This window comes from Corvus moneduloides, chromosome 13, assembly GCF_009650955.1.
Source record: "Corvus moneduloides isolate bCorMon1 chromosome 13, bCorMon1.pri, whole genome shotgun sequence".
NCBI classification, from domain to species: domain Eukaryota; kingdom Metazoa; phylum Chordata; class Aves; order Passeriformes; family Corvidae; genus Corvus; species Corvus moneduloides.
This window is the reverse complement of record NC_045488.1, coordinates 11723183-11749135: the sequence shown is the minus strand read 5'-3', so window position 1 is coordinate 11749135 and position 25953 is coordinate 11723183. Positions and strand designations below refer to the sequence as shown.

Sequence of the window (25953 nt, the reverse complement as noted above, 5' to 3'; positions counted from 1 at the left end):
TGGAGGGCCAGGACACAGGGAACGGCTTCCCACTGCCAGAGGGCAGGGTTAGATGGGATACTGGGAAGGAATTGCTCCCTGGGAGGGTGGGGAGGCCCTGGCACAGGGTGCCCAGAGCAGCTGTGGCTGCCCCTGGATCCCTGGAAGTGTCCAAGGCCAGCCGGGACAGGGCTTGGAACAACCTGGGGTAGTGCAAGGTGTCCCTGCCCATGGCAGGGGTGGGATGGGATTTAAGGTCCCTTCCAACCCAAACCATTCCAGGATTCCACGATCTGCACCTGGCAAGAAGCAGGAGACCCTTCCCTCTCCAAGCTGCCCCTGCTCTCAGCAGGACACAGCTCCCGGCTGGTGGCTCTGCAGTGCCACAGCTCAAACATCTGGGAGGCCCCTCTCAATCAGACCCTGCCAGCCTGAGCCAGAAAAACATAATTTTCCATATTCCCCTTGAATTCCTGTCTCTTTTCCATAGGAGCACACGGAACTACCAGGAAACCCAGCCTCCTTTGGAGACCTTATTAACACGTGTTTGAGGAGGCTGTTGGTTAATTGCCCAATTCAAACTTCAGAGAGTTGTAAGTAATGGAAGTGCAGAATGTTTAATTGGGAGCCTCATAGTATGATTATTTGTATAATATCAGTTAAGTGAGAAGAGTTTAATTTTTAATTATTTCAATTAATTTATTGCTGGGAGATTTACTTGGAGAATTTCAACCTTCTCTGTTTCATCAATTAAGAGTCAGAGATTCAGAGCCTGGCTACTGAGATCTGAATGAATTATGTAATGCATGAGGCTTTTTTTTTTTTTAACCATTATTCGAGTTCAGAGAGAGCACTGCATTCCCAAAAACCCAACGAGCTGCCTACGGATTTTTTCCAGGTTGGAGATGACCTATTTTTCAATTGCCTCAGTCCACAGAATTGATTACATCTCTCCCTGTTCAGGAGAACTATTAAAGTGCTGTGAATATTTGGATACCACTGCTAAGTGCCCAAATCTCAGCTCAAAACGTGTCCTGGCTGGAGCTCCTGTGACAGACACGTCCCCACTCCCACAATGGTGACAGAGCCATTCCCCAGTCTGTCAGGCTGATTAATGACATTAAAAGAGTCTTGAAAAGCCCAATTTTCATAAATATCCAAGATTTCAGTTATTCATCTGCTTTGCTTGGAGTACAGGCAGAGCCATCACCAATGAGTATTTTAAATGTACTTAAATATGTACTCTGCAAGCCGACTCTCGTTAGTCTAATTTACTCCAGGAAATTAGCTATTTTATATGCAATAAATGTACTTCTCTCCACACTCCCCACCATAATGAATTCTTCTCTCCAAATTAGGAGGTAAACATCATGCTCTGTGCATTTAAACCTCCCCAAAACATGCCAGGGAACCGTGTCAGCACCAGGTCTCGGGGCTGTTGATTAGGATTTGCTCAGCGTTACCTCGTGGGTAGATCTGGAGAGGCTCTATCAACTGTCCATTCACTTGCTGCTCCATCACAGTGGAGTAATACTGCAAAGAAACCCAAGGAAGAGATGACTCAGTGACCCAGGAGCAGTAAAAGCACTCATGGATTGGTTAATTCAATGTATTTTAATTTTCTTTTCAATTGCCACAGTGCCCATCAGCCTTCGGACAGTTCCTTTCCATCTGCAATGTTCCCACAACAAGAGGAACTTACACAAGGAGCTGCGGTGCCACAGGGATCTGTTCCTGGCTCAGCAGGAAAGCTCCAGGCTCCTCTGAAACCTGGGAATGCTTCTGCAGGTGAGGAGATGAAACATTTACAGCAAGTGCAGCAGCTGCCACAGCTGGAGGAGCCAGCAGAACCAAACAGGGACACCAAGACATGGTGCAAATATACCCCAAAACTGCGCAGTTAGGAAAACTCCAAGGAACCCCAAAGGGATCCCAAAGCAGTGCTCCCAGAAAGTCACTGCAGACATCCCGAGACACCAAACTCCACAGGAGCTGCGGCAGTGATCCAGGGGGATGTTTATTGGTTAAAAAAAGGCTAAGAATGGGCAAAAAGGGATGGAAAGGGAGCTGCCAACATCACAATCCAAAAAGACACCTGGACCATGGAGCCAGCCTGGGAGAGCTGGGAATGTTCACCTGGAGAAGAGAAGGATCCAGGGAGAGCTCAGAGCCCCTTCCAGGGCCTAAAGGGGCTCCAGGAGAGCTGGAGAGGGACTGGGGACAAGGCATGGAGGGACAGGACACAGGGAATGGCTTCCCACTGCCAGAGGGCAGGGATGGATGGGATACTGGGAAGGAACTGTTCCCTCGGAGGGTGGGGAAGGGCTGGGCTGGAATTCCAAGAGAAGCTGTGGCTGCCCCTGGATCCTTGGAAGTGTCCCAGGCCAGGCTGGACATTTGGGTTTGGAGCACCCTGGGATAGGGGAAAGTGTCCCTGCCAACGGGGTGGAACTGGATGAGCTTTTAACTTTTTAATTCCCATTTTACCCGTGGCACTCCATGACCTGCAGACATCTCTACACACAACAGGAACATTTCTGACACACTCTCAGAATAATAAACTAAAATAAACACACACGAGAGTGTTTCCTGCCCCCCAAAAAATATAACAGAGGGGGAGAGAGAGGGAGAAAAAACCATGGCCCTGTCCATTACTCACCAGTGATGACAAGTAAATGAAATATCAATCATGTAAGCTGTCAACCTTTTGGGACAGCAATAACTGTTAACAAGTAGTCTGGAAAAATTGTCTGAAAATGACTTGTCCTCCACATGCGAGCGTTCGAGGTTTCCATGGAAAATTAAGATGCCAGTGGCTATTTGGAACATTGTTCAGGTATTCTTTTTAATGGAAAATTTGCCAGTTATTGATCCAGAGCATGTAGCCCTTGCTTTCAGAGAGCTGCAAGCAACTTTCCAATCAGTGGCTGTCAAAAAAATTACTGCCTTTTTATACAGATACAAGACAACAGCCCCAGTGCTGCTCCGTGGCTGTCCTTAATTAACTGCAGTGCCCAACTCAAAGAATCCTATTCACCAGCCCCCAAAATTTGCCTAATTCAAAGCATTTCTGCATAACCTAAAAGAATTCCAGACCTGGAATAATTTAATGTCAAGTTCAGAAAGCAAAGACCCTAAAGATAAGGTTGGGCATGATCCAAAATATCTTCTCAGTTATAATCTCAGGGAATTATTTTTTTTCTCCTTAGACTGAAAAAAATCTTTATTTACATTTTGGAGAACACCTGCACAAAGTCAAAATTCCCAGAAATACTTTCCCAGTTGGCCAATCCTCCAAATATTTGTTGCAGGCCCCAAAATGAGTATTTTTCTTCCTCACTATATACCCCAAGTTTATTAAATCCATGCATTTTCTAGGCTCAGAACATTTGTTTCCTCACAAACACACCCCAAAACGAAGCCTACAGAATGGGAGGAAGTTAAACCATCAGTGCAACACTCAAATAAAAAACTAGTTTAAAACTGAAGAGAAAAATTTTCAGAGAAGAAAAGCTGCTGAAGCAGAAAAGTCATTTACAGCCATCCCATAATTTTCAGGGGAAAGCAGAGAGTTGAGCAATCATAACTCTAATGTACTGAAACTTTAACAGTGAGCTTGGAAGCATAGCAAAAAAATGACCTTACCAAGGCATGATTAATCTGGAGACAGTGCCAGGAAAATTCAAGTTTTCCACTTTAACAGCAAAAATGGCTGAGATTTTACAAGGGGAACAGAAAAACACGAGGAATTCTGGTGGGGAGGCATCACCAGTGATCTGCTGTGTGCAGCAGGAGAAGGAGGTGGAGATGCTGGACACAAAAGTGGATGGAAAAGGAGCTGAGAACAAGACACCTGGACCATGGAGATGCTCCCAGGGCTCTGGAGCCAGGCTGGGAGAGCTGAGAATGTGAAGAGAAGGCTCCAGGGAGAGCTCAGAGCCCCTTCCAGGGCCTAAAGGGGCTCCAGGAGAGCTGGAGAGGGACTGGGGACAAGGGATGGAGGGACAGGACACAGGGAATGGCTTCCCAGTGCCAGAGGGCAGGGATGGATGGGATACTGGGAAGGAATTGTTCCCTGGGAGGGTGGGGAGGGGCTGGGCTGGAATTCCCAGAGAAGCCGTGGCTGCCCGTGGATCCCTGGAATGTTCCAGGTGAGGTTGGACGGGGCTTGGAGCAGCCTGGGACAGGGGAAGGTGTCCCTGTCCACGGCAGGACTGGCACTGGATGGACTTTAAGGTCCCATCCCACCCAGACTGTTCTGGGATCCTCTGCAGTCCCACCAAAACCTCCTCTGGGTGGACCCAAACAGGGCTTGGCTCTGACAGGTCCCAAGTCAATTTATAGGGACCTGGAGTCCTTCTGGCTCAGAGAGAAAACCCCCATTTTTTACCCTCTTGCTTATCAATTTCATTTGAAAAGAGAAGTTAAATGATATTTCTTTCACTTTCACTGAGCTATGTTCAAATGATTCAGTTCCCACAAGGAACTGCACCCTTTCCTTCTGCAGGAGATTTATATTTATAGGGATCCAGACAGATTTTACACACACCTAATACCTACATAAAGGCACACGCAGACACATCTATCTCCCCTTGAAAACCAGAAAATACATCTTTAAATCCTCTATGAATATTGAGCCTGCAGCTACAATGAAACTCCTCTGTTAGGAGGGGTGAAACAGTCTCCAGATGAAAGTAGATTTTGAAAAATTTTTAGAGCCCAGGGGTTCATTTTTAATGAGCCGTTACTTTAAGTACTGCATAAAAAATACAAGAAATTGATAGTCCATTTAGCCTGCACTATACCTAATGCAAAAGTCATTAAGATGCATTATTCTTAATGTTTATGATATGGTCAGTAAGTGTACAAGTCTTTTTTCTTTCTTAAAGTCGAGCATGAGCATGGATCTGGTGTGAGGCGGCTTTGAAACACCTCCCTTTAATCCAGGAATATCCAAATTCGAACTCAACACAGGGACATTGCCCAGTTAAACACTTTGAGACAGGCAAAAATACACCAAGAAAAGCTGATAAACATGGGGGAAAACCAGGATTTGTTGCACTGTACTTACATAGGACAGCATGGCCTTCATCTCCTCATCACTTCTGACAGTGATCCGGTCCCCATCCTCATCCTCATCTGCCAAAGGAAGGCACCACGTGAGCAAGGCAAGGAGGAGAGTTACAATTTTATAGGCAAGGTTTTCATCTGGACTTTTAGCAGCAAATAAAAGTGAAGAATCTAAAAGCCAACTGCACAAGTACTCCAAAATGATGATGTCAAATGGTTCCAAATATTAACCAGCAAGAACTGTGACTGTGTCTAGAAAGGAGCACAGACAAAGTGCTCAGAACTTCACTCTCAGCAGTTCTTTCACTGCCAGAACCTCTCCAGAAGCTGAGCACCTTCCCCATGCTGGAATTCCCCCGCTGACCCCAGCGAGTTGTTCTGCTGACAAATGGAAAAAAGCATTTCAATTCTCCCAAATTCAGTTGAACTTGGGCAGTTTCTTTGGAATTCATTGTAACTTTCACTGTAGATTTTAAATTTTTTTTTTTAATTTCTAGTAATTCATAGAGTCCCAGAATGGTTTGGGTTGGAAGAGACCTTAAAAATCAGCATATTCCAAACCCTCTGGAAGGCAGGGACACCTTCCCCTATTCCCACAGTGCTCCAAGCCCCAATGCCCAACCTCACTTTGGACACTTCCGGGGATTCAGGGGCAGCCACAGCTTCTCTGGGAATTCCAGCCCAGCCCATCACACCCTCACAGGGAGGAATTTTTCCCAATATCCCATCTAACCCCACCCTCTATCAGTTTGAAGCCATTCCCCCATGTCCCATCATTATCAGTATAAAAGTGTTGTTATATCCCTGGATGAAAACTCCCTCCTGCTCCCAGTTATGCACAAGAATGTGGGAAGAAATCCAAGCCAAGAAGTTCAAATTGTGTGAGAAAAGGAGTTTGTTCATTCTGCCTCTGAGCAGGTAATAATGACAAAAAAAAAAAAAAAAAAACAACAAAGCAATGCAGAAGAGTAAAACATAAAATCCTCAGAATTGGACTTTAAAAACATCCTGGAAGAGAGCTCCTGGAAATATGGGAGTTGGGAGAGGAACTGGAGAGCACAGATTCGTCCTAAAAGAGCTTTGGGTCATGGAAATTTAACTGGTGCATTGCCAGGGTGTTAAAAGTCCCATGGGGTGAGCAGCCCCCATCGAGGCAGGAATGAGGAAAGGATTAGGAAGAGTCAGTGAGTGGAAACAGAAATGTTTCCCTGGAAATGTCTGAGGCAGGAAAGAGGAGGAGCTGTGGAAGCAGGACCTGGCCACAGCCCACAGGCCAGCGAGGAACTGAGTAGGAAGGGCTGGAGAAGCAGTTGCTGGAACAGGGAACACAAGGAGCACCACACATCCACAAGAAGGATCAGAGAGAATGCACAGGAGGAATGAATATACAGATAAAAGGTCTGGGAGAAGGAACAGACTGAGCTGGGACCAAAAAAAAAAAAAATAAAGGAAAGAAAAAAAGGAAAACTCTGGCAAAATGTTTAGAAAAATCCCATATTACCCCTTTGAAATGACTGAGAAATTAACTCAGTTCTCAGAGCTGCAGGATTCCTGACGGTGGTACAAACAGAAGAAATTAAAAATACGTGGATGAAAAGGCAGGGGGGAAAAAAAAAGCTGAATATAAACTCATCAGGCAAAGAGTAAACCCAGAAGAAAATCTGCCTGAACCTGAGCAGAGCTCCTTTGCCACCCCACCACGGGATCCAAAAAGTAGCCGGATACAAAAATTGATTCAGAAAGATTTCCAGGCTTCTCTCCTTGCCTAGAGCACAGCAATCCGATTTTCCAGCACATTAGGGAAGCAAGAGTAGAACCAAAAAAATCCCCCGTCCTGGCTGGATTCTGTTAATGCCACTTAAAATGGAGGAAGAAATCCTCACAAGATACCAGAGTGCAGCAGATGGCAAACAAATATTATGCAGCAATCTTCCCCGAAATCTGCAGCGTGTCAGAAATGTGGAAAATGGCAGAGTTTGGATAAAAGGATCGTGAGGGGCCATATGTTGTCAGTGGGGTTATTTGTAGGGATGTGGAGAGCAGTGGGAAATCCAGATCCAGGTCCAACAGCCGGAGCAGAGCAGCCCCAGGTGGGACTGCTGGGGGTGACAATATCAGAATAAAGAGCTCAGAAGCCTGGGATGCTGACAATTATCCCCACCTGAAGCAGCCATGGAGCAGGTGAGAACAAAACTTAAAGCAGCACAATCCAGGCGTTCAACAGGGAAAAAAAATCCCCGGAAAAAACCCAGCATCAATATCCATAACATATTTTAGATGCCAGTTAAATGGCAGGGGAAATGGGCTTGTGCAGATGTAAATGACAGACTAGAGACACGGAGGGAAGGCACAGAAGCAGATGTTGGAAGGCACAACGAAATCAGAATTTCCAGGAAACTTCTGCACATGGCACCATTACTATGGGCTACTGCCCTGATGGCAGCGGCTGCTGCTGGAGCATGAAGTTCAAACAAAGCTAATGTGGGATGTGGGAGGGATGTAAAACAAATATGAACAAATCATTAAAACAAAAAATAATAATAAAAAGATATATAAATGGCAAGGTCTGGAGTCTGGTTTTGCTCAGGTCTCGTGTTAAAAAGCAGGGCAGGAAAACAGTCGGGGCTACGGAAATAAAACTTCTCTGTTCTTGTGGCATTTTAGGAGAGGAAAACACAAACATCCTAAAAAAAGATAAAGAGCACTAAATAGCACTTGATGGACCACAAATCAATGTTTCCTTTGATTATCTAAAGACAGAATGAGCCACAAAGCTCTGAAAAGGGGAGAAATGCTGAATAAAAATGCAAGGCCCCGTCTCGAGTCTGCTCTGTCACCCTCAGCATCCCCCCCTCACTCAGATCACACCTGTAACCCCCTCCAGCTCCTTCCTGCCACTTCATCTCCAGCAAAGGAAAACACAGAAAAAAATATAATAAAAGTTAAAAGGGAACAGCAGGAGCCTCCTCCACTTGAAAGAAAACTCCAGTTCAGTATTTTATCCCCTGGGACACTCCCCTTTGCAGCTGATCGCTCTCCTGATAGGACAATCCCCCAGGAATCCCTTGAAAAATAAAAATAAACAGGGTTTAAAGAATAGATATTAGTCTAAATACTTGCTGAGAGGATTGGAGGATTGAAATTTTAAGCTCAGACCTACAGGTACTTTATACTTTTCATTTAATTTGAGCAATAAAATTGCACTGAGGAGTAAGAGCATGGTAAGGTCACGCTGGTAATTAAAGCTACTTTGTGGAAATATTCCAGATGTGATTAAATAATAAAATATTGCTTGGTTTAGCGCCATTATTAAAGTTGCATTAATGCATAAATATTTAACCACAACATACAATGAATATTCTTTATTTTAAAATAATAAATATTATAATAATATAATAAAAATAATACCACAAAACTAATACCACAAATATTCTTTATTTTTTAAAATGACAGCCCTGCAATGTGACAAAGGAGAGGGTTGATAAAAGTCACACTTACACTCAAATGCTGTGGTCGTTGCATCCGGCAAAACTTGCCCAATGACATCCTAAAAATGTAAGGAAAATTTAGTTCAATATCAAATGGGAAAAGCCTGATTTGCAGCAAATCACTTTAATCCCTCCCCGCTGCCCCAAAATGACAAACTTTTTAGGGCACAACACAAATCTGCGCCAATCCTGGGCTCTTCTCCTCCCCCTCCACGTGACCTCCAGGAAAACTCTTTTCTTCCCAAATAATTCCATCATCATTGCAAACAACTCTGTGCTGTCTGGTCTTGCAGTTGAAAGAATCGATTTTTCCCTTGGGTTATAAAAAAAGGACACCTAACTGATCAAAGCCAGTCATAGAAAGACCTTTATGAATATTTTTTCGCTTTAAAAACCTGTTTTCTGCTTCAGTCCTGTTTACATCACCCTAATTCCTCTTCTCCTGCTCCAAACAACCACCCTGAGCCCCCACAGCTCCATCTCCTGCCCTGCCGGAGGCTCAAGGACCACAGGGTACCAAATTCCATCAGGAATTTAAACAGGAGCTGAAGGGAGACAAGGAAGTTTCCTGCTCTCGCTCCGCCTGGAGAGCAGAAGGACCCAGCAGCTCCGGAGCCTCTGGATCCTCTCAGCTCTGCAGAGGCCACAAAGTTTGGAGGGCTCTGTCAGCCTCACTTGGGCTTTGAACTTCTCCAAAACTCAGGGAGGTGCATTCAAATGTTGGGGGAGAATTCACTGGAAACACCCAAAGGAGCAGAGACACAGAACGCGAGGCAGCCCGACAATACCAAAACACAGCAACATTCCCAGCTCCACACCCCTGCTCCAACCCAGCCTTTTTTTGCTGATATCAGAGAAGAGCTTTTAGCATTTTTTCAGCTTTTATCAGTTTTTCCAGCCATTCCCTTGCTGCCAATCCGTGAGGAGTCACATCAGGGCACAGCACAAATGCCCAGCGTGGCTCTGCCCCTTCCTGATCCCTCCTGTCACACCCAGCACTGCCACTGCCACCGAGTGATTAGAAATTAATGAACTCCAGGATTTATTGCAGCACATCCACTGGGAGCCTCTCAGGGTGCTAAACACCCCCCCTACCAAAGCTTTACTGATGTCCTGTCACTTCTGTTCTCTCCATTTTTCTCTTTCATCTAAAAAGCAGGAAATTAAAGATTCTGTGCCATATTACAGAGACACAATTAATAATACGTGAAAGCAGCACAAGACTTCCACAGAGCCAACTGAAGCAAGTAATAATTATAAAACTTTCTCGTGTTGTCTTTTTGGTTTAGATGCTGAAATAAATCAAGAGATGTAATTCAAACCATTAATTGTACACAAGAAATGTGCAATATGGCTTAATTATGGAATTGTAAATTTGTAGAGGCAAAAATAGGAAAAAAAACCAACCCCCAAAACATTGCCATGTTAATAAAAATTCTTCCATTCTACAAGGTTTAACAGCCCTGTCAGCCCTCTGTCAAAAGCCACTATTTCTAATAAGAAATTAGTCTTGCCTGAACAGAAGACTGTACTAACTAATTATTTCCAAATCCATTTGGTTAAACACTGAAAATTCCTCAGCAAACACACTTTAATTGTGTTAGATTTAAGCCGCTTGTAAATGTTCATATATGGGCACACAGCTGCTTCTATGAAATGGATTTAAAAATTGTTCTAGGCTGTTTAAAACCTCTATTTAAGGGGTGTGGAAGCACAGCACTGACAGAGGCAGCTCTGATGGCCCCAAAAGTCTGCCTGGAAAACTCCAAACCTCACAAAGCTCTGAGAGCATGGAAATAGTGATTTAAAAAATCTTATTTTCCTGCACCCCTTCAGAACAACTTTTTCTGTGCATTGAGGGCTCTTTAAGGTGACTAATAATCAATAAGTGAATTATACACCCCAACTCTTATGCTAAATAAACAGCTGGGCAGGAAACGCCACCAAGAGCCACCAAAACTTTGTTCAACTTGCAATAATTCTATGAAATGAATGTATCTGAGAGAAACCAGCCTGGCAGGGAGTGGAGGGAAGGAGGGAGGGAAATCCCCTCATCATTGTGCTATTCCCAAAGTGTTTGCAGCAGCTCCATCCCATTTCCATGCTCAAACACCCCACAGACCCCCGGGTGACCCGAGCTTAAAGGATTATTCTAAATTTCAGTGGATTACACATGCATGGGGATTTTCTACTATCACAACACAGATCATGAACAATAAAATACTACAACTTGTAGGCATTGCTCAAGTGGGTTTACATAAGGGATGGCTTCTGTTTTATCTTACACAACTGAAAAGCCTCTAAATATGAGGAGAAAAATCAGGGAACAGCAGCTGCAAGAGGAACTCCATCAAATCTGTTCTCTGGAGGAGCACGGGTGAGAAAGCAGAAAATGTGAAAGCTCTGCTTAAATGACAGTGTAAATATTGAACCCACAGCTCTCATGTTTCACTTAGAACTTGTTTTATCTCAGTATGACAACGTGAAGTTACTCAGAATTAACACCAAGTGCTTAAATAGTCCAGTGACAGGAGGAATCCAGACAGCTTGATGACAAAAAAATAAGCTTATTGTAATTCATTTAGTGGGGCCTTAAAAATAAATCTAGTTACTGGTAACTTACAGGCCTACAAAGCTGATATACAGAGAACTTATCTGAAGTGACATCATGAAGAACAGCTCTGAGCATCCAGTGTAGGAAAGGAATCAAGGAAATGACCGAAAGCAGTGCTGCTTCCATGGATCCCACACCTGCAGGGACCAGGACTGAATCCCTGCTGCACAGTTTAGTGCCCACAAAAGCTCCTCCAAAGAACAGAATTAGAGCAGCTGAAAGTGAGGAAATGCATCACTTAATGTGCAAGGCATTGCTCTGAGCATCAGCCTCCTGATTCCAACAGCTTATTCCAGGGTGAGGGACAGGATATTTGGGTGACTCTGCACCACAGCTTCTCTGAAAAAGGAGGATGGAAATAACGTCGCACACTAGCCTGAAATGCTGCAAGGCTACACTCATCTGTATTCACTGGGATGCTAAATTAACAAAAATCAGCTTAAACATCACCTAAAAATATAAAATAAAACCCTGCTGGCCTCAAAGATAATTTTATGGGGCTTTCTTAACATCAAACAGCTATAGGACCTACCTTGAAAAAGAACAGCCTTATTGCACAGCTAATTCAGTTCCCATGGATGCAAGATCTGGGGTGTGCACCTGGTTTTGGGACTGGTTCACAAACGTGGTTCTGCAGTTCCAGCAGGACAGCACTTCCCATCAAACTCCTTGAGACACAGGCACAAGGAGTGGGATTGAGCCTGGTGTGCTCCAGACAGCCCCACATGGAGTATTCAGAGCCTGAGAAAATTCCTGTATCTTCTGTTTAGGGAGACAGGGAGAAAAGTGGGGGCTGACTGGATTACTGCTGTTCAATAATTTACCTCAGTAGGGAACACCTGAACCCTCCACAGTCTCTTTAATTGCTCCTCCAACACACAAACCCTCTGTAATTGCCCTCCAGGTGAGAGGAATCACCCTGAGGGCAGAAGGACAACAGAGGACTGGGTCAGCCCCATTCCTGCCCTCCCCACCAGGCTCCCAGCCCCAGGTGGTGACAGAGCCACCACTCTTGAGTGGATTGAAGCCTTATTTCATTTAACTCCTGTATTTATCTGACCTATTAAGTGCATGTGCATTCTCTGATGGCATCTCCTGAAACACAGCCACCAACACCTCGATGCAACAGCCTAACAGGGAATAACTGAGAAGTATCATCACCAGCACAGATGTGACAAGATGAAAACACTGGGCCAGGTTGCCCAGAGCAGCTGTGTCTGCCCCTGGAATGTCCAAGGCCAGGTTGGATGGGGCTTGGGCAACCCAGGATAGTGGAAGGTGTCCCTGCCCATGGCAGGGGTGGAATGGGATGGACTTTAAGGTCCCTTCCAACCCAAACCATTCTCCAATTCTATCATTACTGAACATGAATATGACAGAAACTGTGATTTTTAACAAAACCAGTAATGTATGATCCTGTCATGGTCCCTCTGCCTATTCTGCAACAGATCCCTCCTTAAAAACATCTCAGCAGTGAAAAACAATGAGCTGTAACATGTTTCAAGCTCAAAATTTGCCCTCCTTCCTCATCTTTTCACTTCTCTTACACTCATGAGCTCTCCAGAAGCTTCACTGCCACGTGACTCAAGGTCACTACAAGTGTAACTCAAGATCCGCTGTCATCCATTGACCACGATTTCTCTACTTACTTCTAAATAACCAACCTAAATTGACAATCATTCTAGAATGGCAAAGGATAGTCCAAGCATCAGTGGTTATTTCACTTTATTTGGGGGAAAAAATGGAAAACATGAAGCAGAGTGTGGAGGAAACCAGACTCATTTGCCCCACTTTTGTTTAAGGGCAGAGTGGGTCACCCTGGGCTTGTTGCGCAACCAAAGGAAACTCACAGCAGCCACCAAGGGGAAACTGCCCCTTCTACAAACCTCCCTGGTCTGTCAAAAGCTCTGCTCCCACTCCTCCCTCTACAGAAAGTCTTGGATAATGTTGGAAGAATGAAACCTGGAGTTTCTGCCATCTGCTCCAGTTACCTGTGCAACTTTCTAGGCCCAACACGGAACATTTTCCAGCAAATCAACCCCTTAATACCCACATATCTTTCCCAGAGAATGCAACATATTGAAAGGCATCTGCAACATCTCTCTCCAATATTAATAACAAAAGTAAAAATTAAACATGCGCCTGATGGGTGGTATGGGAAGATTTTCTTTAGAGAAAGAGGGGTACACAGAGTCCCAGCATGGATGTGTTGGGGAGGAAGGGTGAGGGCGTGCTGCAGAAAGTATGACCTGCACACAAGCACTGGACTTTTTGTTAGCCTAAGGATGCAGTCAAGAAGAAGTGGGATAAATACCCACTCCCATTTCTGAGTAAACGGAGCATCCTAACTGGACAAAAAACACAGCAGGAGGGCAAGGGAGACACAACAGAGCCCCAGCCCAGGCACGGGAAACACCACCAAGAGCAGGTGCGGCCCCAGCCCAGGTGCAGAGCCCGTTACTCTGCCTGAGCAGGGAATATTCATTCCCAAAGCACAACTTTTTCCATCGCCCTAGAGCCGTGCCTCGAACACCACAAGGCGCGGAGGCGGGGATGCCCTGACCTGGAGGTGTCCCTGCCCACGGCCGGGGGGGCGGACTCGGGGACCTCTAAAGGTTCCTTCCAGCCCCAACCACACCACGATGCTCAGGACCGGCGGGGATCCCCCAGCCCGGCTGCTCCGGACCGCGCTCCGGCCCCGCTCCCGAAACCTCGGCAACACCGGCGCTGCCCCGGGACGGGCATTTTTGTCAGTCCCTACCAAAATACTTCCCCATTAAAACTTTCGTGCGCGGACACGCCAAAAACACCTCCCGCCTTCCAGGGAGGGATTTGGGAACCCCTTTCCGCACGGAGCGGGGGGACGGTGGCATCCCCGGCATCCCCCGCATCCCCCGGGCTGGGAAGGGGGTCCCGGTCGCATCCCCCGGGCTGGGAAGGGGGTCCCGGCCCCCGGTGGGGCTCACTCACCAGCACATCCCTGAAGAGCAGCTGGGGCGCGGAGTGCACGGTCCAGTCCACGGCGGCTCCGTCGGGGATCTTGATGCGGATGACGAGCGCCTGGCTGTCCATGGCGCCGGAGGGGCCGCAGAGCAGCCAGAGCATCCCCGCCCCGCGGGCTCACATGCTGCGGCCGCCGGGCCGGGCCGGGCCGAGCCTAGCCGGGCCGGGCCAGGCCGGGCCGGGCCGGGCACAGCCTGCACCACCCTCCCGCAGGAAGGAGCCGCTGCCCCGGAACCAAAACGGAGCCCCGGGAGGAGGGGATGTGCGGCAGCGGCAGGAGGAGGAGGAGGAGGAGGAGGAGGAAGGGGAGGCGGCGCCATGGTTCGGGAGGAGGCGGCTCCGGGCTGTGTGCCCGCCCCGGCAGCGCCAGCGCTCCGCGTTTAATTGTTTTCATCTTCTTGTGCCTTGTGTTTTGACGGGAAAAGCGCAGCTAAATGGCGAATCAAGCCGAGCCAGGCTGGGGTTCCTGTTGAAAGCAGTGCAGAGTCCCCAGCGCTGCCGGTGGTCACGGTTCAGAGGGAGGGGCTGGGGCTGCTCCGGCCGCAGCCGATCCCGGAGGGCTCCTGGCGTTCTGTCCGGGTTATCCCATCACACACAAATACAAACACATGAGCCGTGCCAGTCTGCCCTGGGATAATCTGCCCAGGGAGGTGGGGAAGTCTCTGGCCCTGGAAGTGTTCCAGAGGCGTCCGGATGTGACACTCGGGGACGCGGGTAGGGGGGATTAGTGGTGTTGGCTGAGGGTTGGACTCGGTGACCTCGGAGGTCTTTCCCAGCCTCGGTGATTCCGTCCGTGCCCAGCTCGCCCGCTCTGCCCGTCTCTGCCTCGGTGTCCCTGCAGAGCAAACCGGGAATGAGCACTGGGAATGGGCTCTGTGACAGCCCAACATCTGCATGAACAGGTGAAGGGGCTTGGAGCAGTTGTGCCAACAGCTGTCACACGCTTCACCCTTCCTTCACATTCCAGATCTCCGGTACTGTTGTCCAGGTACAATTCTTTCACCGCCGAGTTACTCCACGTCTGTCAGTGATGCAGCTGAAATCAGCCCACTCCAAATCACGATCCATCTTTCTGACAAAAGAAAACCCCCATCCACCTCCGCAGCAAAGAACGAGTTTTGACAGCTCTGCAATCCCCAGCCACCAAACACCAAATTCAGCTTTTAAAACAAGCTTTTCACTGGCACAAGTTACAGGGAAAGCTCTCTGCTCCCCACAGCTCTGCAGCATGAAACAATCCACTTCTTTTTTTTTTCTAAGTGAAGAGCATTAATCTCAATTGTGGACTATTGATCTGTGCATTTTATCACACTCTTTCACATTATCATCTCTGACAAGCTCGACTATTTGACTTATATTATCAATTTGGGGGGGAGGGGGGGGGAATGGGAGGTATATTTAATTCCTGAAACGTCTTCAAGCTTCCTCATATTCGAATTCTACTTTGTTTGAGCTTTAGGAAAAAAAAAAATTCAATGGCCATTAACAGAGATAAATTCTCTCTCTGTTCAATAACTTTATAATTTAGTTCCTATACTGAAAATTAATAGAGCCCCAGCTCCTAAGGATCTAAGGGACTGATGGTGCCCACACAGACATCTTTCTGTTCAAATGAACCTTTTACCTGCAGTCCCTGTGTACCTTTCAGTCAGCTCCATTTCAATCAGATTCATTTTCTATTAAATTTTAAAGAATAGGATACAAAATGATAGAATTTCTATAGACCTGCAATTTTTCTAAAATGTCTTTTTCATTTACAAGACTATGGGGAAAACCAACTCAATTTGCCAAATTTGCATAAATATTACGTCGATTTTCCAGGGCTAATCATAACCTTAATCCCCCATTCTGATTTGTGTAATCAAACTTGAAGGGGTTTTATATCTTAAGGAGTACAGCACATCAAGTACATGTTTAGTGATACAGGTTTGATTTTGCCATAGACTTCTTTAAAACGCAAGTTTAATCACAAATTTTCATTCTAAATACACCATCTGAAACAAATAGTTGATATTTATTTTATCATCCTGCAGAAGTTCTGCTATGAGACGTCACCAACATTTATTTTTATATACTATTTCTTAATGTTGGGGGAAATTTTGTGTGGCAAGAACACAATCTATGATTTTTTAATATGTACCATAAAATATTCCTGAAATTCTGTATTTGAGTAGCCCAAGAATCTCCCCTTAAAAAGTTTCTGCCACAGTCCAAGGATTCCAGAATCCCCATTAAAAAATCATGAAGCAGCCTGATTTTCCCCACTAAATGCAGCTGACACAATATTTATAACCACATCTCCAAAGTCATTGTTTACCCACAAGGAAACACCATCCAAAATCTGCAAAGGAACAACGTATCAATGCTTTAATTACAGGATGGTGAAGCCCAGGACTTCTCCAAATTCTGTTTTTATTTGTGAGGGGGAAACATCCTCCCTTGGTGGCTCCAAGCAGCTGCCACTTGCAGTGTGCTGCTGCTCTCTGCTGCTTTCCAGCGCCGCTGGAGAGGACGGAGAGCATCCGGAGGTGGCCACGGCAAGGAAATAAACATTTATTTCCAGGGAAAAGCAAGAGTGCTGACACAGGAGGGGAGGAAAATCATTAGACTCGCCACGCCGTGGAATCTCGCAGGAGTCTCCGTGAGCATGGAAAATGCTGTCTTCCACTGATTGCCTGCACCGTGCTCAGCAGGAGAGTTTGCAGGGCCCTCCAAAAGTAAGGAAAGAAGTTATTGTTTAATTCCCACTGCAAAGGAAGCTGCCCAACACAAGCAATTTTCTATCTCTGCTCTGTCACAAACATCCTATAATGGAGTTTTGAGTCCCTCTACCAGAACTCTGTAAAAAGAGGAGGGAAGAAAACAGGAGCTCACTCCCCTAGCCCTACTCTTGAATATTCCTGCCCCAGCACGTGGATTCAGGAGGTTTTCCTTGCCGTGAAGAAGGAGATGGGAGCTCATTCTCAGGAGTGGATCAGGTGAAAATGCCCTGCCAGGATTTGCAGCGAATTAAAACCAGCATTAGGATCCAACCCCAAATTCCTCTAGTCCTGCACTCATCCCCTTGGATAAAAGGGCACGAGGAACAAGAAGGATGCTGACAGAGACAGAAAGTGCTGTGAGTTCATTCTGGATCCTACTCAGCATCTCCATTAACCTCCCTACGACTAGCATTTTTCCAGCCTTGACCTAGGAATAAGATGTATTTCTTATGTAACAGACTGAAGAGTTAAATAGTTCCATTTAACTATTAAAATATTTCGGAATACTGTGTTACCAGTGCTGTGCCGTGTCACCTGTAATTCACACCCAGAGTAGAAAACACATGGGGAGGAATCAGGATCTCTGTGCCGGCCCTTGGGTCACTAAATTCAATTTATCATCCCTGCTTCCTCCCTACACCAGTTTCTAGGTTGGAATTATAAATAACAAAGGACAAACTCTGTTTCCTACAGAAAATGGCACCTGATGGTTGTTTTAGGAGCACACATTTTCCTGTCTTTTTGAAAAGATATTAATACCTAACTTTCTATGTTGATAAATAACACATCATGGTGAAATTCACATTTTTGTCCTTCCAGTTGCCTGTGAGTGCAGCAAACTGAATTCCCTCAGGCTCAAGAAAAATAGGTCAACAGTGTCCAGGCTTTCTAAACATATTCTTCCCGGAAATGCACCTCCTGGAAAGACTCACCAAGTGCACCATGTATTGATTAAGATTCCTTAAAAGTGGCATTAAAACTTCCACCAAACTTTCCACTGCTCCTCCCAATCACTGTGCAGTTCCTCTGGAAGAAGAAAGGGCTGCTTGGGACCCAAATACCAGGAAATAAATTCATCTTATCTTCAGTTCACAGGGAAATTCACTGGCCTCAAATACATCTTTTAAAGCTCTTTTTCACAGAAAACTCATCTTGGACTGAAAAAAACCATAACAACAGTAAACTTGATTTAGGCTGAATTAGTAAATGCTTAGTTCTTGCTTTAAATTATGAATTTATTTTGAAATAAAGCAGGTTATATGATGCACAACAACAAGGTAACTCCAGCAGTTGCGCTGTGCGTGGTTAATGATGCTCCTGTAGCTCTTCAGACCAGCTCCAGGGGCTGCATAATTGTTTTTCTGTCAACCTATAAATTCTTGAGTAACAACAAAATTATTGTGATTTTTCTTACTAAATAATTCATATCTCACAAAGTACATAAGCAGGCCCATGAATCACTGAGCATGTAACAATCATATCTAATGGCACTTCTTCTTTTAAGGAACAAGCCAGGTTTGACTTTGTAATCTTGTTCAAAAATCGGTGTTATAATCTGGTATTTACGTTTTAAACTTGAAAGTTTCCTTGGTCAGAGTTTTTGTCTGAAGGGCTGCTTTTAATCATGTTTGCCACTCTTAATTCTATTAGGATTATTAATATCATTGCAAGTAATAAATTGGTTTTATAATGAACTAGAACAGGGCTCATAAACTGTGCTTAAAGTGATGCAATTGCTTTTAAAATCACCCTATGTTGGTTGTATTCTACTTTTTAGGAGTTAAATGAAAAACCAACATCATCTTCTTCTCTAGAAAGAAAATAAACCTTTTAAGAAAACTTGGGAGTATATTAGTAACAATTTTTATTCTATATTCCCTGGCTGCAATGCTGAAGCTGCCAGTTTTTCTTAGGTGTATTTAAACTGAAAAATACAGCCCAAAATTTAAATCATGACTCCTATTTCCAGAAACAGGGAAAGAAGTCAAGATAACTCTCAGAATTATTAACTTACTTTTTTGTAGTGAACATGATTAAGGGGTTACAGCAAAAGTCAATTTAAATTAAATGGCCAAAGTAAATAATACATGAAGCAAAATCCCCTTTGTTTCAGGAAAAGTTGCTCTAAACCAGAGGCCTAAGGGCATTCAACTATTAAAAAATACCTAAATTTCATTCAATAATAATAACATACATCAGGGAGATCTATAATTATGGTTTGTGAAGAGATTTAGGTCAACACACAAGGTAAGGTGAGGACAGATCTAAATTCTGCCCAAGTCAATGGAAGGTCAGCAGGAGAAAAGCTCTGGATGTTGCTCCAGGGAAAGAGAGGGGAGGAAGAAGGGAGCACAGAAGCTGATTTTTCAGACAACATAAGAGTACTAATCATAAATATTTAGGAATTCCAATCCTAACTAATACCTCAATCCAGTATTAATTTACAGTGGGAACTTTGTGCCCTCCTGAGGGTTTAGCAAGTCCATCAACTGGTGATAAAAAAGTGATGCTAGATCTAAAAAGATTTAAATAAAATGAGCTGCCTGGACCATGTTTGCATCACCAGTCCCAAAACTTCAAGAAAACAAGAACCAAACTTCAAGAACCACAATTTGGAGGAGACAACAGCAGAAAAGGGCATTTCTTAGGGTAACTCATTAGCACTGTGGAGTCTCTGGCGAAACATTTATCAACCATACAAAAAGGTCTAAAAGTGAAATATAGTAATTAAGGGCTGGGTTTTATCGATTGTGTGGCTTAAGTAATTTTTCAGAACACATGTAAGATTTAATAAGTAGTTAAAGATCCTGACTTGGCTACTGCCATTAGCATGTAATTGAAGCGGTAAAAAAGATCAGCTGAACGTATGTTGATTACCACCTTATCTTTGAAAGGCAATTAGGCACCTCAATCATTGCAACAAGATTTGATTGTGCAGCCTTTATTGGACATTGATCTTTCAGCAAAGCAGCTGCATTTTCCATTAATTTACAGTAGCACAGTTTAACTGGGATACCTGAGCCCGCTGACCCGGGTGAGGGGTGACACCAGGAGCTCCTCCAGGTTAAGGTGCCCCCAATAATCATTATTGTTTAAAGAGGTGCTACAAGGAGGAGCCACCTGATCCTCGGGGTTTCGTTTCTCTGAAGTAGTTAAGGGAGATGAAACAAAGCTCTGGGCTTTTTTTAACATCATCTCTCCCTCATTTAAACATCAGCCTTGGACACAGCAAGGAGATAATTAAGGCAAGGTTTACAAGGGGAATTAAACTTTATTTCAAATGGGAGACGGTGCAAATCAAATCTGTCAAAAGTCAGAAGGGTCATTTTGTGGATCAATTATTCCTGAGTGTTAAAGAAATTTTTGAGACAGAGTGGTACAAATGTTTCTGGCCCTCAATATCTTACATTCAGGCCAAAAAGTGATAAAAACCAGATGGTAAGAAGCTGGTATTTATAGGAAAACAAGAGTGAAAGTCAGATGAAACATTTTATTTTTGAGAACAAGCAACTGGGTTTATATTCATACATGAAAGTTATTTCATTGTGACTTAATAACTCAAGGTTTATCCCTTACAAACAGCCTATTTTCCCTCTGAAGTACTGCAAGTGCTCCTACACAAGCCTTAATGAAAGGAATGAGTGATCCCATATTTGCACTCTGCCCTCAGACATCTCCTAGTTCATCCTTTAGCACCATCAACTTTGTAAGAGCAAGAGGTCTATTGATTTTCATGTAATACAAGAAAATATTACATTTGCTTAATTGTTACACAGTGAGATCATTGAACAAGAGATCAGGGCTCTATTTAATGCTGCAAGCAGCACAGAATTGCAGCAATCAATAGGGTAGTTTGTCAGAGATGTTCTCTAAGGAGACTTGCCCATCACTGTATGGACAGGGGGGTGTGTTGCCTGCATTTATTGGAAAACAGGTAAGCAAAGTCAGCAGTGCCCATTATCAGAAATCAAACAAGCTGCAGTGAGTGGAGCTGCAGCGCCAATGAAGAGCTGTATTTATAGTCTGGTAATTAAAAACCATTTTATCAACCTTGTGTTGAGCCTAAACCTTTACAGCCAGGTATTGATGAGCTCTGTGGCAATGAATGAGCAGTATTTGACTTTAAACTTATGAGCTGCAGTTATTTTACAGGGCAAATCAGCTCTAGAAAAACGCTAACTGCTATTTTTCTTATTAATGAGGGTTGTTGTAATGCCATCTCTTCATCTTTGAGACATTTAACTTGTGCCAAGAACATTCTCCAAAACTTAACAGTGCAAGCACTTCTTTGATTCAAGTGTTTAGTGCTGCTTTCAGAAAAGCCACATGGATTGCTTCATTAAGTGGGAAACACTTCTATTATCTGGAATTAAGTTAAAAAGTATTTAAATGACATTATACTGTAGTCATAGCTTGATAATCATTTACTGAGGAAAAGTGATTACCCTTCACAACCAGCCCCTACCCATTTTACATTTATTTTTTGACTTATGAAAACTGGAATGACCAACTTCCATCACCAGATGTGAGATCTGGAACTGACAGCATTAATTGCTGGCACTAAATCCAAGCACCAGCAACAGATCCTGTACAGGTCTTCCTGTTTCCATTAATTCCATATTTCCACTATACAAATAGTTCCCCAAAAGCTTTGGCTTTGCCCAGGTTTCCCAGTGAAGTAATTTTGTCATTGTTTGTGCCTAAAAGCTGTGCTCGGTTACAACTGGAGAAATCAGTTATTTTGCAACAAAAAAATGAGATACTCTTGTAGTATTCTTCTCATTCTCCTCATTAATTAAAAATACCAGCAATTTGTGAATTAGCACAGGGGACTAAATCTTCTACATCACTTAGGTTTTGTACTTACCTATAAAGCCACCAAAAGAAAAATAGTAACACACATCTGGAGCTCAAGAATTGCAAAAGATACAAGCATCAAGTGTATTTTGGATATTTTATTTAAATATAATTTAAAGAAATGTGATACAGCCATTTTGCACTTCTTAGGGTGGGTTTTTTTCCCAAAGGCTCTTCCAGGTGATTGTGAACAGTCAGTGCCATGGATTCACTCAGACACAGTTACAACTGTGACAATCAATGCATTATGAAACATCTGGACAGGCTCTAAACCTGAGCAGCTTTATCTTTTCAGAGACATTCTGAAAATGTCAGTGCATTCAGTTTCCTTGCCCACAGGCTACAATTCAGTCCTCTACGTTGATAAATGTATCTCTTTAAATTACCACAAGTTTGTCCAGCAGCACCAGCCACTGACTTCCAGATACACCCTCAGAAATTCTTCTCCCAAAGCTGCTCATTCCTCAACTTTACAGACCTCTGCAAAAATAAATCTCTCATGACCAAAAAGTCCATGAAGCTTCCTGAAACAGCACACTGAATATGAGAACACACTGTAAAAACCAAGACTTTTTAGCTGTTTTTAGTCAAAGGCAGCAGATATTTGTAGCAGCTGTGACAGAGAACCCACCAGAGGACAGGTACTCGAGGGCCTGAGTTCAGTACATGGCTCCTTCATCTTCTTTATTTAGAAAATAAATAGTGACTGGGCCATGGCTCGTGTGAACAGTCTCTGTGACACGGGCAAAGAACCAGAAGCCAATTCCATACAGTAAAGTTGGGATGCCTAAGGAAAGATAAAAGCACGTTACACACACAGAGCAAGCCAGGGAAATCCAAACTGCAAATTAATAGTGAGGAATGATGACTCCAGAATGAAATGAGAGGGGAAAGCACTCCTGTAAAAGCTGCCTTACAAGTATTTTGTCTTTATTTAAATGCAGCTATCAGTGCTTAACACCTTTCCTGTGATATGAGGCAGAAAGCAGCAATATGCAGGAATTAGTACAAAAAGAAAACAGGAGGATAACAACATGAAAGAAGTGAAACATTGCCACGTACACAGGATTTCTACGGATTAAATATATATATATATATATATCTCCAAATACTAAACCCAAACTCCCTGCACATCCACTTAGTTATTGGAGTCTATGTCAGAGCAGAAATAAGAAACAAAATAGGCAGTGAATCCATAGATCAACATGAAGCTGCTCTGGGGAAAATCAGATCAGCAGTCAAGACTACCAACTCCAACAGAACTGCAATGGGCAAAAGGTGTATATATATATATATATATAAAGTGACATTTCTTAGCACTGTCAATTTATCCATTTATTACAGACAATATTCTATTTATTTTAGAGGGAAAACCAGAAATGGATTTAGGCCCTGAATTCAGAAATACCAATTTTAACGTGCTTTGAAGCTATCCAAGTGCTTAAGCACGAGTCTAAAAGAAGTGAATTGCCTTTTTAATCATGTTTTCCCATCTTTTAAATATGAAACATGAAGGGTAGTTCTGAGAAAGACAAAAGCGTGACTGGGTGGGGGGAAAAAGAAAATCAGATTTAAATGTGCCGTGAAGAAATCAGTCTTTGTGATTATATTTTCTCACTATGTCAGTCTGGAAAGATCAGAAAATTAAGACTAGCAGCCATGTTTTGAATAAAAGTCTACAAAGACTTATGAAGAAAAGGAGATTTAAAAAAATTAAATATGAAAACAAAGAAGGTATGAAATGTTATGCCACTGTCGCTGCCGGCATTCAAATAAGCATTGAATCTGCAGCCAAAGTTTTGAAATAATATCTTTCAAAACTTAACTATCTCTACTTTTATATTAATAGGGTACTGATAAAGCGTTTTTATTATAAGGATTTATATTCCAGCAGCACATTAGGATCAAAGCGGTCTGACCATTCCTTCATCAGACACTGTCTGAAACAGAGTTTCGCTTCAGAATTGCGTAGAGGACAAAAGTTCATCCACAGCATTCGGATTTCCAGCTGGAAAATGCTCCCTAGCAAAGGCGTGAGCCGCTTAAATACCAAGCGTTTGATTTGTCGCTGTCACAAGTGGTCAGAGAAACACGAACTGGGTCAAGCCCCGCCGCGAGGGTCGATTTACGGCTCTACTCCTTCCCTGGGGTTACAGCTCGGGAATTCCTGGCCCGAGCCGGAGAAGGAGAGGGGACGGGGCGGAGGAGAGAGAGAGGGAGGAGAGAGAGAGGGAGGAGAGAGAAAGAAGGAGAGAAGGGGAGAGAGAGAGAGGAGAAAAGCGAGAAGGAAGAAGAGGGCGACAGGGAAAGACAGAAGGAGGAGAGAGATAAGAGGAAGGAGAGAGGGAGAGAGGAAGAAGGGGAAAGAGAAGGAGACGGAGAGGGCGCGGAGCGGAGCTACCCGGTCCGAGCTGCCGTCCCGGCCCCACCGGCGCTGCCCCTCAGGCCGCCGCCTCCGGCGCTCGCTGCCCCGCCGGCCCCGCCCGCCCCTCACGGAGCCGTCCCGGGCCGGACTCACCGGCGTTGAGCACCTTGAGGGCGGTGAAGGCGGCGTTCTGCAGCGCCAGGTCCTGCGGCGCGGCGCGGGAGCAGTGGTACTTGATGAAGGGGAAGCAGCCGGTGCGCAGCACCAGGTAGTTGGCGCCGTCCACGGGCCAGTTGAAGTGCGAGAGGCCGAACTGGTCGTTGCGCACCGCACTGTACTTGACGCAGAACGAGGTCCAGTGGGGCAGGCGGCGCTGCCGCAGGTGCTGGCTCAGCACCTCGGAGGCGGCGGGACGGGCCGGGGCCGGGCCCCGCCACAGCAGCAGCGCCACGGCCGCCCCGTGCACCCGCCGCAGCAGCGCCCGCATCCCGCGGGGCACCGCGCCTGCGCCCGCACCGCGCCTGCGCCGCCCGGGGGGTGGGAACAGAGCGGGTCAACGGCCCGGGAATGGAACGGGAATGGCCCGCGGAACGGAGCGGGACAGTGGCCCCAGGGCGGGGCCCCACGGTTCGCCGAGGACATTGAGGGGCTGGAGCGTGTCCAGGGAAGGGAACGGAGCTGGGGAAGGGTCTGGAGCCCCAGGAGGGAGCTGGGAGGGGGGCTCAGCCTGGAGAAAAGGAGGCTCAGGGGAACCTTCTGGTTCTGCACAACTCCCTGACAGGAGGGGGCAGCCGGGGGGGTCGGGCTCTGCTCCCAGGGAACAGGGACAGGAGGAGAGGGAACGGCCTCAGGCTGTGCCAGGGGAGGGCCAGGTTGGACATCGGCGGGAATTTCTTCCCAAAAAGGCTGATTAGACATTGGAAGGGGCTGCCCAGGGAGGTCTGCAGTCCCCGTCCCTGGAGGTGTCCAAGGAATTCCTGGACGTGGCACTCAGTGCTCTGGGCTGGTGACAAGGTGGGCATCGGGCAGAGCTTGGACTCGATGACCTTGGAGGGCTTTTCCAACCTCAGTGATTCTGTGACCGATGTGCCAAGGCCATGCCAGAGCTGTCCGTGCTGAGGGGATGGGTCACCCTGAGACCTGCACGGAGCGAGGGATGAGTGGGTGTATCACAAAAAAAGTCAGGCAATCACATTCTTAGAAAGGTTTTGTTGACACTGATGTGCTGACAGCAGTACCTGCAGCATCAACCTGCACTCAGGAGAAAGTGTATCCGGCTGCATTGGGTTTATGTGGCAGAATTCCCTAAAAATCATCCTTTCAAGTGTCGGACCCTTTCAAGAGAAATATTTTAAAATTACAGCCTATATTCCATTTTCTAAGGAAAAGCTAAGGTTTTGAACAATTAAACATTCTATTTGAGAGGGGGAAAAAAGACCGTACAGAAAAGTGAGAAATGGAAACAGATTTTTCCTTTCAATAATTGCAAGCAATATCTCAAACTCAGCAATCTTAAACCATTGAGCTGTCCAGTATGAACGTGCTAATTAATCAATTACTACCCAACAATGTGCCCTGTTTATTTACTGTACTACGTGTGTGTTGAACAAGTAATTATTAATCATCACCAGCAACAAATTTCCCCCTTCAAGTTCACCTCCCTATAAATAATAGAGCATATAGTTTAGCTTTAATATCTTTCTTTATTAGTGGTAACAGTGGCTGAGGATAGAAAAGCTGGAATCTGGTACTGTGGTGAAGGGTTGAAATAAAGTATTGAACCTTAAGAGTGATACTCTGCTGTTGTATTTCATT

The 25953-nt window shown here is 45.0% G+C and overlaps 2 protein-coding genes across 3 annotated transcripts in view; both read right to left on the bottom strand.

Annotated features, from left to right (window-relative positions):
* Positions 1 to 14350, bottom strand: part of MAP2K5 (mitogen-activated protein kinase kinase 5) — a 119898-nt gene extending 105548 nt beyond the window's left edge. For both annotated transcript variants that reach the window (XM_032122633.1, XM_032122634.1), the window contains exons 1-4: positions 14122 to 14350; positions 8548 to 8596; positions 5051 to 5118; positions 1443 to 1512 (exon numbers count right to left, since the gene is read on the bottom strand). In XM_032122633.1, coding sequence (XP_031978524.1) covers positions 1443 to 1512; positions 5051 to 5118; positions 8548 to 8596; positions 14122 to 14256 — 322 coding nt within the window. In that variant the 5' untranslated portion in view covers positions 14257 to 14350. The remainder of the gene's footprint in view (positions 1 to 1442; positions 1513 to 5050; positions 5119 to 8547; positions 8597 to 14121) is intronic.
* A 7501-nt stretch (positions 14351 to 21851) lies between these two features.
* C13H15orf61 (chromosome 13 C15orf61 homolog) lies at positions 21852 to 24634 on the bottom strand. The gene is made up of 2 exons (XM_032123272.1): positions 24292 to 24634; positions 21852 to 22560 (listed from the first exon to the last, which is right to left on the bottom strand). The coding sequence occupies exons 1-2, from the start codon at positions 24623 to 24625 to the stop codon at positions 22433 to 22435; spliced, it is 462 nt and encodes a 153-aa protein (XP_031979163.1). The 5' UTR covers positions 24626 to 24634; the 3' UTR covers positions 21852 to 22432.
* Between the last annotated feature and the right edge of the window lie 1319 nt (positions 24635 to 25953).